Here is a 13,827-nt window from a genome sequence, read left to right on the forward strand (position 1 = left end):
AGAAAAGGCTGATTTTGGGGTGTAGCATCCCTGGGGACCTTCTGGAAAAGGTGGGTTTGGGGTGTAGCATCCTTGAAGACCTTCAGGAAGCGGTGGTTTTTGGAATGTAGCATCCATGGAAACCTTCTGTAAAGGGCAGTTTTAGGATGGAGCATCCTTGGGAATCTTTGGGAAGGAGTAATTTTGGGATGTGGGGCTGCAGGGAAGGAGAACAGCCCCATTCCCCTGTGGGACGTGAGGACTCTGCTGCTCAGCTCCTGCCACAGCCACCAGGGAAAGAAGGAAAACACGTCCGTGGCTCCGTGAAAACCACGGAGATTTTAACGAATTTTAATTCCATTTCTCACTTTTCACTCCTAATTTCCTTTTTGGAAGAGCAAGGGTCTTTTTCCACTTTTTTTTTTTCTGGCACAACTCCCAGCAAAGACGCTGTGGGAAGGAGATGGACACCCCCACCCCTATCCCGCCCTGCCTCCTCCTCAGAGCATCCTCCCCTCTCTGCAGGTGTGACACCCAAATCAGGGCACTCCCCCATCCTGAAGTGCCCCACGGATTTCCCCCTCATCCTCTGGCACCCCTATGCCAGGCACTACTATTTCTGTGTGATGACGGGCAAGGAGCAGGACAAGTGGCGAGCGGTGTTCCAGGACTGCGTCCGGCACTGCAACAACGGTGAGCGGGGCTGGGGGGGACACAGGGTGGGGACAGCATTGTCCCCCTGCTCTGGGGAGGGTGACTGGGTGGTTGGGGTTGGGTTTTTGGGGCCAAAGATGATGATTTGAAGGTCAAGAGGAGGAGTTGGGTGGGAGCTGCTGGATAAGAAAATGCTCTGGGGAGGTCTTAGAGCATCTTCCAGTGACTGAAGGGGCTCCAGGAGAGATGGAAAGAGCTGGGGGGAAAGGACAAGGGGATTGGCTTCCCACTGCTAGAGGGTGGGATTGGAAGGGATATTGGGAAGGAATTCTTCCCTGGGAGGGTGGGGAGGCCCTGGCACAGGTTGCCCAGAGAAGCTGTGGCTGCCCCATCCCTGGAAGTGTCCAAGGCCAGGTTGGACAGGGCTTGGAGCAACCTGGGCTAGTGGATGGTGTCCCTGCCCATGGCAGGGGGGTGGAACAAGATGATCTTTAATGTTCCTTCCAACCCAAACCATTCCATGGTTCTGTGACTGAGCCCTTTATCTGCCCCTTGGAGCGTGGGCAGAGCAGGAACATCCAGCTGCTGGAGCATCCCTGTGCCCACTCCCATCCCCCTGCCCGTAGGGATACCTGCCCAGGGCATGAAGCATTTACAGAGCCAGCACAGAGGCTAACTGAAGAGCTGCCCTCATGCCTATTTTCCACCCTGAGGTAGAAAATACTTGGTAAAACAGTCATCAAACCCCAAATCCCAAACCCCACCGAGGGCAGCCAGGGCTGTGGGCAGAGGGGAGGAGGTAGGACCTGCCTCCCACGTCAGCAATACTCTGGCAGGAAAACACGATTTTCCTGCTTGGCTGTGGCCTGGGAACTCCTGGGCTGAGCCCCAGGTCCTGGCCCTGCCTGGGATGGGGAGAAGTTTCCTGGGGAGGGTGGTGCCAGAGCTGAAACCTGCTCAAAATCGGGTCTTTTAGTGGGCAAAGAGCAATGCTGCCTATTTTTGAAGTGCTTCTTGCAGTCCTAGGAGCTCTGTATAGCCTGAATTTTGCCTTGATTTTGCCAGAGCTGCTGTTTAGGGAGCAGAGTAAAGGGGTGGGATCCAGTGCCTGGGTTTCAGTGGGAGTTTCCATCCTCCCAGGTTAGATTAAATCTTCTGAAATCTGCTATTTTGCTTTTTTTTTCCTTGTGCTGGGGGTGTCCAGTCTCGTTGGGCTGAGTGTGCCCCCTCAGCCCACCAAGGGCCTGGCTCCTTGGAGGGGGGTGGGTGGGTGCAGTGACCCTTCATCCCTCTTGGGATTGTGCCTGAGCATCATTTCTGGATGCCACTCAGCACCCCAGGACCCACAACACCAGGGCACTGTGAGCCAAACCAGCTCTGGGTAAAAGAGGAATTAATCTCCTGCTAACAAAACCCCAATTTATGATCTTTAACTCCCCCCCAGCACCCCGGGTGCTGCTGTGAGAGACAGGGGAGGTGTGAGCTCCTCCACCACCCCTGCTCCCTGCCAGGGCTGTGCCAATAAATCCTCTCCTCCCTCTCCTTGTCCTCAGCATGTGATGGAAAAGCCTTCCTGGGGTGGGCAGTGGGCAGGGAGGGCTCAGTGCTGGGGAACTTCTGCATTCCTACAGCCCAGATTTCTCTGTGAGATTGTTCTTCCTGCCCCTCACTGCTCCTGAGAGCTCTGGGATACTGTTTCATATTCCATGAAAGCTCTTTTGTTGTTGTTGTTGAGCACTTTTCATTTTTTTTTATCCCTAAATTAGAGGCTCTGTTTCTGCCTCTGGTTGTGAGCCTTGTGGGAATTTTCATCTCCCCTTCTCAGGCTGTATTTCTGTAACACCAGCTCTGCTGGAAGGACTGGGGATGTGCAACACTGTTCCTCACACACACAGTGCCCAGCCTCGTGTCCCTGGAGCCCTTGGCTGCTCCAAAAGTGTCCCTTGCCCTGTTTGGTGACACATGGGGCTGGGGCAGTGCCTACCCTGAGGGTCTTGCCCCTTGTTAAGGATGGTTTGGGTGGGAAGGGACCTTAAAGATCATCTTGTTCCACCCCCTGCCATGGGCAGGGACACCTTCCAGTAGCTCAGGTTGCTCCAACTTGACCTGGAACACCTCCAGGGATGGGGCAGCCACAGCTTCTCTGGGCAACCTGTGCCAGGGCCTCCCCACCCTCCCAGGGAAGGATTTATTCCCAATATTCCATCTAACCTGTCCTCTGGCAGTGGGAAGCCATTCCCCCTTGGCCTGCCACTCCATGCCCTAAACCACATATTAATGAAGCAAACTCATTAAATTTGCCCCATGAAGTGGCACAGGGGCTTCTCTCAGCCCTGCTTGTCCCTGGACAGGGCACAGTGATGTCCCCAGGCTTGGTCTGGGGTGAGTGACTCTGAGGGGGGCAGATCCAGGAGGCTTTTTGTGGGGTGAATCTTGCCCCACTCTCTGCAGGATTTGGAGGATGATCTGTAGCAGCTCTGATTGGGGACTGAAGCTCGTGCCAAGCTGTCCCAGCTGGGAGGGGATGCTGAGCTGCTGGGATCCATGGATGGAGGAGCTCAGCCTGGCTCTGGCTCCCCCCGAACCCTGAGAAAGGACAGATTTGACTTTCTCAGTGTTTCCCCCCCTGTATATTAAGCTGCCCCTTAGGAAAAGCTGCTTAGGCTCGGAGTTAATTGTAATCATCTTACAAAAGTCTGTGTGCAGTGGGAAAGATCCGCTCCCTGCCCCGGGCTGCCCCTCCTGGGAAGGGAAAACCCACCCCTGGGTGTCCTGGGTGGTGCAGGGATGTGCTGTGACCCTCTGCTGTCATCACTGCAGGGATGCTCTCCCAGAGCCTCTGCTGGGGGACAGATCACCCTGACAGGGCTCACATCCATCCTGCTTCCCTCCTGCCAGGGGTCTGGGCATGGGGAGTGGAGTTGGGTGCTGGGGAGGTTCATGCCAGGGGTGTTTCTCTGGCTGTGAGGCACCTCCACAGCCTGGGTAGGCTGGGACAAGGCAGGGAAGTGTGTGGGACAGCTCTTGGTCTGTCCTGCCTGTCACTGTCCCCATCTCCTCCTCCTCCTCCTGCACATGGCATGTGACCACAGGCTCCCAGCACCCTGCCCCTCCTCCTGATGGGGGCTGGGGGAGGGTGGGGGTGACGTCTGAACCCCCTCGTGCTGGTGACCCCGTGAGCTGTGCTGCAGTGACTCACCTCGGGGTCAGCCCAGCTGCCTGGGGATGGGCCCTGACTCATTTCTGATGCCTCTTGACCACTTTCCTCTTCCTCCTGAGCTGTTCTGCTCCCTTCAGGCCCCCCCCTTTCCTCCAGCCCCCCCCAGCTGCCCTGTCCCGTGGTGCTGGGGGGCTCACTGGTCCCCAAGCAGTGTCAGGGGTCACTCAGCCCCCCATCCTGCTCAGCCCCTGCTCCTTTAGTGCTTTAGTGCCTTTAGAGCTCACTGAGCCCCCAGGTCCCCATGTACTGTTTGGGGTCACTGAGCTCCCCATCCTGCCAAGCCCCTGCTCCTGCTGTGCCTTCAGGGCTCACCAAGCCCTTGGGTCCTCACATCATTGGAGGTCCCTGTGCCCAAGGTCCTCGTGCACCATTGGGGGTCACTGAGCCCCCCATCCTTCCAAGCCCCTGCTCCTGGGTGCCTCCCTGCCCTCAGTCTGGCTCTGGAGGGGTTAATCTGGACTGAATAAGAGACCCCCAACCACTGCTGCCCCCCACCCAGTCAGAGACAGTGTCCTGGGACAGGACCCCCCAGTCCTGGTGGCATCCCTGAGCTCCTTGCACGGCTCCGAGGGTGTGGGGGACTGCAGGGATGCTCTGCCAAGGTGGACTGGGGTGCTGCAAACTCCCTGGCGGTGCCAGGCTGCCCACTCATGCCCCCCCTGCCCTCTCCAGGGATCTCTGAGGACTCCAGGGTGGAGGCTCCAGCCTTCACGGACGCCGTGCGCATGTACCGCCAGGCCAAGGAGCAGTTTGGCACCTGGGACATGCTGTGCGGCAACGAGACCCAGGTGAGCTCCTCTGTCCCACCCCGGGCTCTGGGGGCACGTGGGAGCCGAGTAGGGCCCCCAAAACCTCCTGCCTTACAGGTCCTGAGCAACCTGGTGATGGAGGAGCTGCTGCCCGAGCTCAGGAGCACCATCGGCCCCCGGCTGAAGGGGAAGGCTCCGGAGCGCCAGCGGACCTGGATCCAGGTGTGGGGCTGGGATTGCTGGGGGAGGGGGTCACCGTTGCTGTCCCTCCCCCTGCCTGCAGTCCCAGCTTTGGGGGCTGCAGTGCTTCCTTCCTCCCCTCCCTGCCGGGCTCGCTGCCCACCAGCTTTTCTGCCCCCTCTCCCGGCCCCCTCCAAAGAATCCGTCCTTTCTCCACAGTGGCTTTTTAAAGCTGTGCCCCTGCCCAGCCCTGCCCAGCCCTGCCTGCTCTGCCTCGTCCCCGGGGCCAGGGAAGCAAACAGGAGGAAGCCCAGCCCCGGAGCAAAGCCTGTCCTGGCTATTTTTAGTGAGCCATTTTTAGAGCAGCGCAGGCTAAATCCAGCCCAAACCCTTGCGAAACACTGAGGGCTCTTCAAAACTGCCTGGTAAAACCTTAAAACCCGGCACATAATTACCACCAGGCTGGTAATGGGCCACTGGAGCAGCCTGAAAACACACAAACACTGCTTTCTCAGTAGCTGTGGTCTTAGCTGCAAAACTGGGAAGCCCAAGGGAGGGAGAAGGGGATGGCTCTGCTTCCTGCCAGCCCCAAAATCCTGGCATTTGGCTGCAAAGTGAGTGTGAGACTTCAGCGAGTGGCTCCATCCTGCACATGGGGTTGGCTCCTGAGAGCCCAGGCAGGATGAGTAGGCAGTGCACAGCTTTCCAATGGGGTCAGGGGTTCTCCTGCCTGGACCACCAATATCCCTGGACCAGCAGCATCCCCAGCCCTGCAGCACCTCCAGCCCTGCAGCATCCCTGGACCACCATCATCCCCAGCCCTGCAGCCCCCCAGCCCTTCAGCATCCCCAAATCTGCAGCATCCCTGGACATGCAGCCTCCTCAGACCCACCTGTCTGCTCGAGGCTCAACTCTGTGCCCCTCCAGCACCACTTTGAAGCAGCTTCTGCACCGCAGGACCTTCATCTCACCCAGCTTGATGGGGTCCCTGGGTGGCAAACCTGCTGCAAGGCAGGGTCCTGTCAGGGCAGGGGGAGAGGCTGGGCTGGTCCTGCAGGGGATGGGTTGGGGGGGCAGCTGGAGGTGAGGGGAGCAGGCAGGTGACCAGCCCAGCTGTCCCTGTCCCCCCAGATCTCAGATGCCGTGTACAGGATGGTCTATGAGCAGACCCAGGCCCAGTACGACGCTGCCAGGGCGCGGTGCGAGCAGGAGCGGCCCCGGCTGGAGAGCACCATCCGCACCGACATGGACCAGATCATCACCTCCAAGGAGCACCTGGCCAGCAAGATCCGAGGTGCAGCCCCACAGGGATGTGCATGGATGTGTCCATGGCCAGCTCCTGGGGTGGCATTCCCCCCGTTCCACCAGGGTGTGGCTGTTCCCAGGACGCAGCTCTTGGAACCCTTGGGGAGGTGCCACCAGGAGCAGTTTTGGGGTGCTTGTCCTTCACTGGCGCTGTCCCAGGAGGTGGGGACAAGGTGGGAAGTCACCCCTTCAAGCATGATAGGACTGGGTTCAGTACAGACCAGGGGCCCTCTCCAAGAAGGGTTGTCCTGCAAGTGGGAGCCTTTTGGGTCCTTCTCCGTGGGGTGGGTTTAGGATCTGATGTGAGGAGCTGGCAGGGCAGAGAGGAGCCTCACCATGCTTCTCCCTGCTCTCTCCAGCCTTCGTGCTGCCCAAAGCAGAGGTCTGTGTGAGAAACCATGTCCAGCCCTACATCTCCTCCATCCTGGAGGCCCTGATGACCCCCACGAGCCAGGGCTTTGCCGAGGTGAGGGAGGTGTTCTTCAAGGAGGTGACAGACATGAACATGAACGTCGTCAACGAGGGTGGCCTGGAGAAGCTGGTGGAGGTGAGACCCAGCAGTGCTCCTTGCTGGCTGGTGGGCTTAGGGGTGACAGAGCCACTCCTGCTACCCTGCCCAGTGTGGGCAGCGCTGGGGGACCCCAGGCTGGGAAAATACGGGGGAATTCTTTCCCATGAGTACGTGGAGAGGCTGTCCCACCCTGCTGAGCCTGGCTTTGTCCCCAGTACATGGAGAAGCTGTCCCACCTGGCCTTCCACCCCGTGAAGATGCAGTCGTGCTATGAGAAGATGGACCAGCTGAAGCTGGAGGGTCTCCAGCAGCGATTCGATGTCTCCAGCACGTCTGTCTTCAAGCAGAGGGCCCAGATCCACATGAGACAGGTGGGATGGGGACTGGGCTCCTCCCGTGCCCCCCTGGGCTGGGCACAGAGGGCTGGGGAGCCCAGGCAGGGTTTGACTGGGATGTCTGTCCTGTCTCAGGCTAAGGGTGGATCAATCCTGAGGGTGGGCAGCTCCCAGGCTTGGGCATCACACCACAGCTGCCCCTCTGCCACTGAGCCCACTGGCACCAGCAGGGCCAGGAGCCCAATTCTGGGGTCTGATCCAACCAAACCTGGAGTGGGGTGTAGGAGGATGAGCTTTGAGCACCCTCTTCCTCCAGCATCCTTGGTCCTTGTGATGGAGGCTGCGGATGCCACACTGGGCTGTCAGGGACCCTCCCAGAGTGAAGGATATTTGCCTGTTGGATATTAAAAATAAATTCTTCCCTGTGAGGGTGGGGAGGCCCTGGCACAAATTGCCCAGAGAAGCTGTGGCTGCCCCATCCCTGGAAGCATCCAAGGTCAGGTTGGACAGGGCTTGGAGCAACCTGGAATAGTAGAGGGTAATACAAGATAATCTTTAAAGTCCTTCCAGCCCAAACCAGTCTGGGATTCTGTGATAAGGCTCATTTTGGGGTGTCACTGCCCCCAGAGCCCCCTGCCCACCCCTGTGGCTGGTCCCTTTGGTTCCCCCCCCACTCTGACCCCATTCCTCTGCTCCCAGCAAATGGATGATGCCGTGCACACCTTCGAGACGCTGCTGCACCAGGAGCTGGGGAAGCTGCAGGGCAAGGACGACCTGTGCAAGTCCATCCAGCGCATCCTCGAGAGGGTGCTCAAGGTGAGGCCTTTGGTGGCCTGCAGTGCCCTTGTCCCAGGGCCAGGGAAGATGCCAGGAGTGATGTGATCGACTTCAACAAAAGTCTTCTGGGGAAATACTTCTCTATATTGAGGTTTTCATGGAGAGGGGGAAATTACCTGGAGGAGCCAGGCCCCTGTCACTGTAAAAGCCACCCAGGGTTCAGACTGGCCCCCAAACCTTCCTTCAGGCAGCCATGGAGGAGTTGGCTTCTCCCCAGGCTCAGGCACCCCGGGAAGCAGCTGGAAAGAGGGATGTGAGGGCAGAGGAGTCTGTTCACTCCTCTACAAATGGGGGGCAGGGAGGGGGCAAAACTTGGGGGGTTTGTCCCCGAGCTCAGGGGGCTGCCAGCCCTCAGCCCTCTCTGACCTGGGGCACCCTCTCACTGACCCTGCAGAAGTTCGACTATGACAGCAGCACGGTGAGGAAGAAGTTCTTCAGGGAGGCCCTGCTGCAGATCACCATCCCCTTCCTGCTGAAGAAGCTGGCACCCACCTGCAAGGGGGTAAGAGGGCAACGTCTGGGGTGTGGGGAGGGACCACCTTCCCCTGCAGAGGGGCTGGAGTGTCCCTCCCACCCGGGCTGAGCCACGCGTTCTCCCAGCAGGAACTGGCCAAGTTTCAGGAGCTGATCTTTGAGGACTTTGCCAGCTTCATCCTGGTGGAGAACACGTACGAGGAGGTGGTGCTGCAGTCAGTCATGAAGGACATCATGCAAGGTAGGGTCCCTGGCACCTGTGTGAGGAGGGGTGACCCCGTGCTGGGGGCTGTGTGAGGAGGGGGTCACCCCCTCGGCAGGGTGCTGTAGAAGAAGGGGGAGACCCCAAACAGGGTGCTGGAGGTTGGATGAAGAGGGGGCGACCCCCGTGCAGGGTGCTGGGTTCTGTACAAGGGGAGGTGACCTAGTGAAGGGTGCTGGGGGCTTACAAGGAGGGGTGACTCTGTACAGGGTGCTGGGGGCTCTGTGAGGAGGGGGTGACCCTGTGCAGGGTGCTGGGGGCTGCACAAAGAGGGGTGACCCTGTGCAGGGTGCTGGGGGCTGCACAAGGAGGGGTGACCCTGTGCAGGGTGTTAGGGCTGCCCCAGCAGCAGCTTTCCCACAGGTTGAGCAGTGGGTGGGACGCTGAACCCCCTTGCCCAGCTCTAGACCCCACTCCCTGTCCCCACGGGGAGGACTGGCAGAGGTGCCCCGGGCTGGCGGGTGCCCGCAGCCCCTCTGACCCCGCTGTGCTCCCCCCCAGCCGTGAAGGAGGCGGCGGTGCAGCGCAAGCACAACCTGTACCGGGACAGCATGGTCCTGCACAACAGCGACCCCAACCTGCACCTGCTGGGCGAGGGCATCCCCATCGACTGGAGCGAGGAGTACCCGGGGCAGCCCGAGCCCGAACCGGCCGGGCAGGGCGACCGGCGCCGCAGGGCCAGGCAGGTGGTGTCGGTGATCCAGGATGACGAGGGGACCCTGCCCTACGAGATGGGCACCGAGCCGCGGGAGCCGCAGGATCCCGGAGTGCCACCCAGCTCCCCGGGTGGGGTGAAGGAGATCCGGGAGGCGCTGGCACAGGAGAGCCCCGGGGACGGCGCTGGGGAGGAGGAGGAGGAGGAGGAGCAGCTGACGAACGGCACCGATGCCGCGCGGGAGGGCGGCGCCGGCGAGGAGGGGGTGGCAGGGTCTGTGCCGGGGGGTGTCACCCCCCGAGGTCCTGCCAGTGAAGGGGATGGGCTGCACTGCCCCACACCGGCATCGCCTGGAGCCGAGGCCCCGCCTGGGGCTGCGATGAGACGTGTTGCACCAGCGCCGCCTGTGCCCGGAGCTGCGGGCCCACCGGGAGCTGGGGGGCGACGTTCCACACCAACATCTCCTGTCCCTGGAGCTGAGATCACGTCAGGGCCTGGGGAACAACGTCCTGCACCAGCATCTCCTGTGCCCAGAGCTGAGATCCCATCAGGGGCTGGGGAACAACATCCTCCACCAACATCCCCTGTCCCTGGAGCTGAGATCCCGTCAGGGCCTGGGGAAAAACGTCCTGCACCAGCATCTCCTGTGCCCGGAGCTGAGATCCTGCCAGGGGCTGGGGAACAACATCCTGCACCAGCATCCCCTGTCTCTGGAGCTGAGATCCCATCAGGGCCTGGAGAAAAACGTCCTGCACCAGCATCCCCTATCTCTGGAGCTGAGATCCTGTCAGGGCCTGGGGAACAACGTCCTGCACCAGCATCTCCTGTCCCTGGAGCTGATGTCCCATCAGGGGCTGTTGTGCCACAGGTCACGCCAAGATCATCCTTGCTGGCATCACCTGTGCCCAGAGCCGATGTCCCCTCAGGGGCTGAGGTGCCACATGCCACACCAAGATCATCCGTGCTGGCATCACCTGGAGCCAACGTCCCAGCAGAGCCCAGCCTGCCCCACGCTGCACCAGCATCCCCCAAAGCCGATGTGCCAGCAGAGGTGCCCCACGTCACACCAGCATCGTCCCCGGCCCCCGGAGCCCAGAGCGCCGGGACAGAGCGTCACCGGCCCAGCGACCAGGAGACGGGCGAGGATGTGACCCCTCCGGGCCCCCCGCAGCCCACGGGCACCACAGAGAGCGGTGAGGGGGTGCAGACTGAGTTCTAGCCCAGCCCCCCCTGCTGTGGACTGGCCCCGGGGACGCTGGGGGTTGGGGAGGGGGAACAGGATCCCTGCCGGGGATAGAGAGCAGCGCCGCGGGAGAGGGAGGGGATGGGAACACCGAGACCTTACTGCCTTGCCGGGGGTCCCCGCTGCCGTGGGGGGGCCGGCCACAGCCACCGGGTCGGACTAGGGGTGACCCCAGCCCGGCACAGGGCACCCCCTGCACTCTGCTCTGTCCTTCTTCTGCCTTATTTCCTTTTCTACTGAAGAGATGCTTTACTGAAGAGATGCTTTATCTGCCCACCAGCACAAGTGCCTGGGGTTGCTGGGGGGGGGTGCTGGCACTCGCCCCACTTGGGGTGGGGGTGTGGGATGCTCCTGGCTGCTCCGGGGTCATCCCCTGCCCCAATCCGAGGGGTTTCCCGGGAGCTTGCTCACCACCACCCCACCCGGCCGGCTCCGGGAGTGCCAGTGGGAATGGGGACTGCAGGGGATCGTGGAAAACGCGAGGACAAGCAGGGGCACGGCAGGGATACAGCCATGCTGGGGGGAGTGGAGTGCTGCCGAGGGGGTGAGAGCTGGGGCAAGCATGGGCTCGTGGGACCCAGGCTGAGCTTACAGCATCCAGGCCAGGCTTATGGCACCCAGGCTGGGCTTGTGCTAGCCAGGCTGGGCTTGTGGTACCCGGGCTGGGTTCATGTTGTCCAGGCTGGGCTCACAGCACCCAAGCTGGGCTCACACACCCAGAGTGGGCTTGTGGTACCCAGGCTAGGCTCATGCACCCAGGCTGGGCTCACAGCACCCAGGCTGGGCTCACAGCACCCAGGCTTGGCTCATGGCACCCAAGCTGGGCTCATGGCACCCAAGCTGGGCTCACAGCACCCAGGCTGGGCTCACAGCACCCAGGCTTGGCTCATGGCACCCAAGCTGGGCTCACAGGTCACCCTCACCCCAAGGTCTTCTGGCAGCTATTTAAGTTCAGAGTGACATCTCTGGGGGAAGGTGGCACTCACATGGTGTCCCCAGCCGTGCCTGGCAGGACTGGGCTGTCTCCAGGCTCAGCTTGCTGTGCAGTGGAGGGATCCCAGCCCTTGCCCTCTGGAGCTCCCCGTTTCCATGCTCGGATCATTTCTCCAGCTCTCAGGCTTGGCGGGTTTTGGCACCTGCAGTGATGGTCGAGCAAAGAGCGGTGGTTTGCTGACCCCCCAGCTGCCCTGCCCACCGTGGGGAGGGGGATGGGACGGCTGCAACCCCCCCACAGGGATGCCAAAAGCCCTGGGGCTGGGGGGGATCTGCAGGACTCGGGGAGGGGGGTGAGACACGTGCACGTGTGTGCACCGAGCAGGGCCCAGCACCCGACACTCACCTGTGCTTCAGGTGCCAGCTCCTGCCCCACAGGGGGGGTGCCCAGCCTAACCCACTCGGGGAGGCCCCCCCCAAAAAGTGCCTTGCTTTGGGAAACTTAAAATCTGTCTCTTCCAGGATATTTTATTAAGAAAGATATACAAATGTTTAAAGATATGCTTATAATAATTAATAAAACGTAAAAGCTTTATTTAAAGCCAGAGGAGGCTGTCCTTATTCCTGAACCTCACTGCTGGGGAGTAGGGCTGGGGACTCCCATTCCTACTGTGACCAGGGGGTGTCACGTCCTGAGAGCACCCAGCAGTGACACAAACCAGGAGCAGAGTGACTGAGATGATTTTATTAAAACGGGTGTCCTGAGGAAGCAGCAAGAGGCACCTGGAGCAGCACTGTCCCCCTGGCTCGGGGGCTGCTCCGACCCCATCCCTGAAGCACTGGCAGGAGGGGGGTGGGTGAGGGGCAGCAGGACCCCCCAGCATCCCCAGAAGGCACTGTGTGAAGAGGGGCTTGGTGCAGGGCAGCTCTGGGGCAGGAGGGCGGGGGCCCTGTCCCCAGCGTGTCCCCATCCCCAGCAAGTCACCGGACCATTCCTGTTCCAGCCAGGATGAACCTCCTCGAAAAGTGGGGAGGGGAAGGAAATACCCAGCACCCCCCTGCTGTCACCTCCTGGCCAGAGGTCCCTGAGAGCCAGGGGACAGCCACCAGTGTGGCAGTGCTGGCCGTGGGGCTCCCCGTCCCCAGCACTGCCCCCTCCCAGCGGGGCCAGCCCCGAGAGCCCCACAGCAAGTCCCTGGGGCTCTGCGTCCCACCCGGCACAGGGGACAGGGACAGAGCCAGCAGAAGTGACAGTAGCTATTCCAGACAGAGCAGCAGGAGGTGGGGGCACGTGTCCCACCGCCCCAGGGGGGTCTAACCCCGGCCGAGCAGGGGGTACACCACAAAATAGCCCAGCGTGGAGCCCGCGATGGCCCCCAGGAAGATCCAGGCGTTGTAGGACATCACAGCCAGCATCACCAGGTAGCCCAGCACCACCTGCACCACGTGGAACAGCGTCTGCCCCACGTGGTACCGGAACCACCTGTGGGACAAGACGGGAAACCCCGTCACTGAGGGGCCGGGACAGCCCATGTCCCCCTCCTGCCAGGATCCCGGAGCAGATAGGGAGGGATTTGGGGAGCAGGGAGAGGGATGGGGGCTGCAAACAGCAGGGGGAAATCCTGTCCCAAAGGGGATTTTATTAAGAAAAATAGGATGTTATAGGGGAGGACATTATTAAGAGGTTGGCAGTAAGAGCAGCCTCAGGGATTAAACATGAGAGGAAAAACCCAGGGCTTGGCTCCAAAGGAAGGAATAGCTGGGAATCTGTTGCTTGTGCCCATCCCTGAACCATGAAGACCCTCCTGTACCCACAATGGCTCTCGGGGGAAAAATGAGCCTTTAGACACCACCCTGGACATCCCCCAGAGCGCCAGGAGGGACTGGGATGCCCCTGGAGCCACCTCCCCAGGCTGTACAAACAGCCCTTTCCTGGGGGAAAGCAGTTCCCTGGAACTCCTTGGCTGTCTCCCTAGAGCCCTCCTCCCCTCCTGCACTGGCCAAGGGGACACAGACCCCTCCCTGAGTCCCCCACTGCCCACCAGAGGGTGCAAAGGGGGGTCTCTGAGGTACCTGCCCTGCGCAGGGTCGGTGTCCCCCTCCTGTGGCTCCGTCAGGGCCTCCTGGCTGAGGCTGCGGGGCAGTGCCAGCAGTGCCCGCCGCAGCAGCACGGCCTTGCCCATCTTCAGGGCCTCGTAGAGCACAGACAGCAGCAGGATCACCAGCACAGACAGCACCATCCCTGCAGCACAGGGCTCGTGTTGGCCAGGCTGGGCTCACACACCCAGGCTGGGCTCACACACTCAAGCTGGGCTCACAGCATCCAGACTGGGCTCACAGCATCTAGGCTGGGCTCACACATCCAGGCTGGGCTCACACACCCAGGCTGGGCTCACACACTCAGGCTGGGCTCACACACTCAGGCTGGGCTCACAGCATCCAAGCTGGGCTCACACATCCAGGCTGGGCTCACACACCCAGGCTGGGCTC

The 13,827-nt window shown here is 61.1% G+C and overlaps 2 protein-coding genes across 5 annotated transcripts in view; one reads left to right on the forward strand and one right to left on the reverse strand.

The window, feature by feature from the left end:
* Positions 1–11,163, forward strand: part of FAM129B (family with sequence similarity 129 member B) — a 28,873-nt gene extending 17,710 nt beyond the window's left edge. Inside the window, exons 5-15 of one of the 4 annotated variants that reach the window (XM_027650334.1) lie at positions 505–672; positions 4,526–4,641; positions 4,720–4,824; positions 5,914–6,076; positions 6,447–6,634; positions 6,814–6,969; positions 7,633–7,749; positions 8,165–8,272; positions 8,374–8,485; positions 9,008–9,847; positions 9,968–11,163. In XM_027650334.1, coding sequence (XP_027506135.1) covers positions 505–672; positions 4,526–4,641; positions 4,720–4,824; positions 5,914–6,076; positions 6,447–6,634; positions 6,814–6,969; positions 7,633–7,749; positions 8,165–8,272; positions 8,374–8,485; positions 9,008–9,847; positions 9,968–10,380 — 2,486 coding nt within the window. In that variant the 3' untranslated portion in view covers positions 10,381–11,163. Of the gene's footprint in view, positions 1–504; positions 673–4,525; positions 4,642–4,719; positions 4,825–5,913; positions 6,077–6,446; positions 6,635–6,813; positions 6,970–7,632; positions 7,750–8,164; positions 8,273–8,373; positions 8,486–9,007 lie in introns of all 4 variants that reach the window. The other 3 variants (XM_027650333.1, XM_027650332.1, XM_027650331.1) reach the window with 3 other exon arrangements.
* Positions 11,164–12,062: 899 nt separating this feature from the next.
* SLC31A2 (solute carrier family 31 member 2) overlaps positions 12,063–13,827 on the reverse strand; it is a 6,287-nt gene continuing 4,522 nt past the window's right edge. The window contains exons 3-4 of the mRNA XM_027650335.1: positions 13,411–13,579; positions 12,063–12,820 (exon numbers count right to left, since the gene is read on the reverse strand). Of these exons, the coding sequence (XP_027506136.1) occupies positions 12,652–12,820; positions 13,411–13,579 (338 nt within the window). The 3' untranslated portion in view covers positions 12,063–12,651. The remainder of the gene's footprint in view (positions 12,821–13,410; positions 13,580–13,827) is intronic.

Source organism: Corapipo altera, unplaced genomic scaffold, assembly GCF_003945725.1.
Source record: "Corapipo altera isolate COAL_440 unplaced genomic scaffold, ASM394572v1 268, whole genome shotgun sequence".
In the NCBI taxonomy this organism is placed as follows: Eukaryota; Metazoa; Chordata; class Aves; order Passeriformes; family Pipridae; genus Corapipo; species Corapipo altera.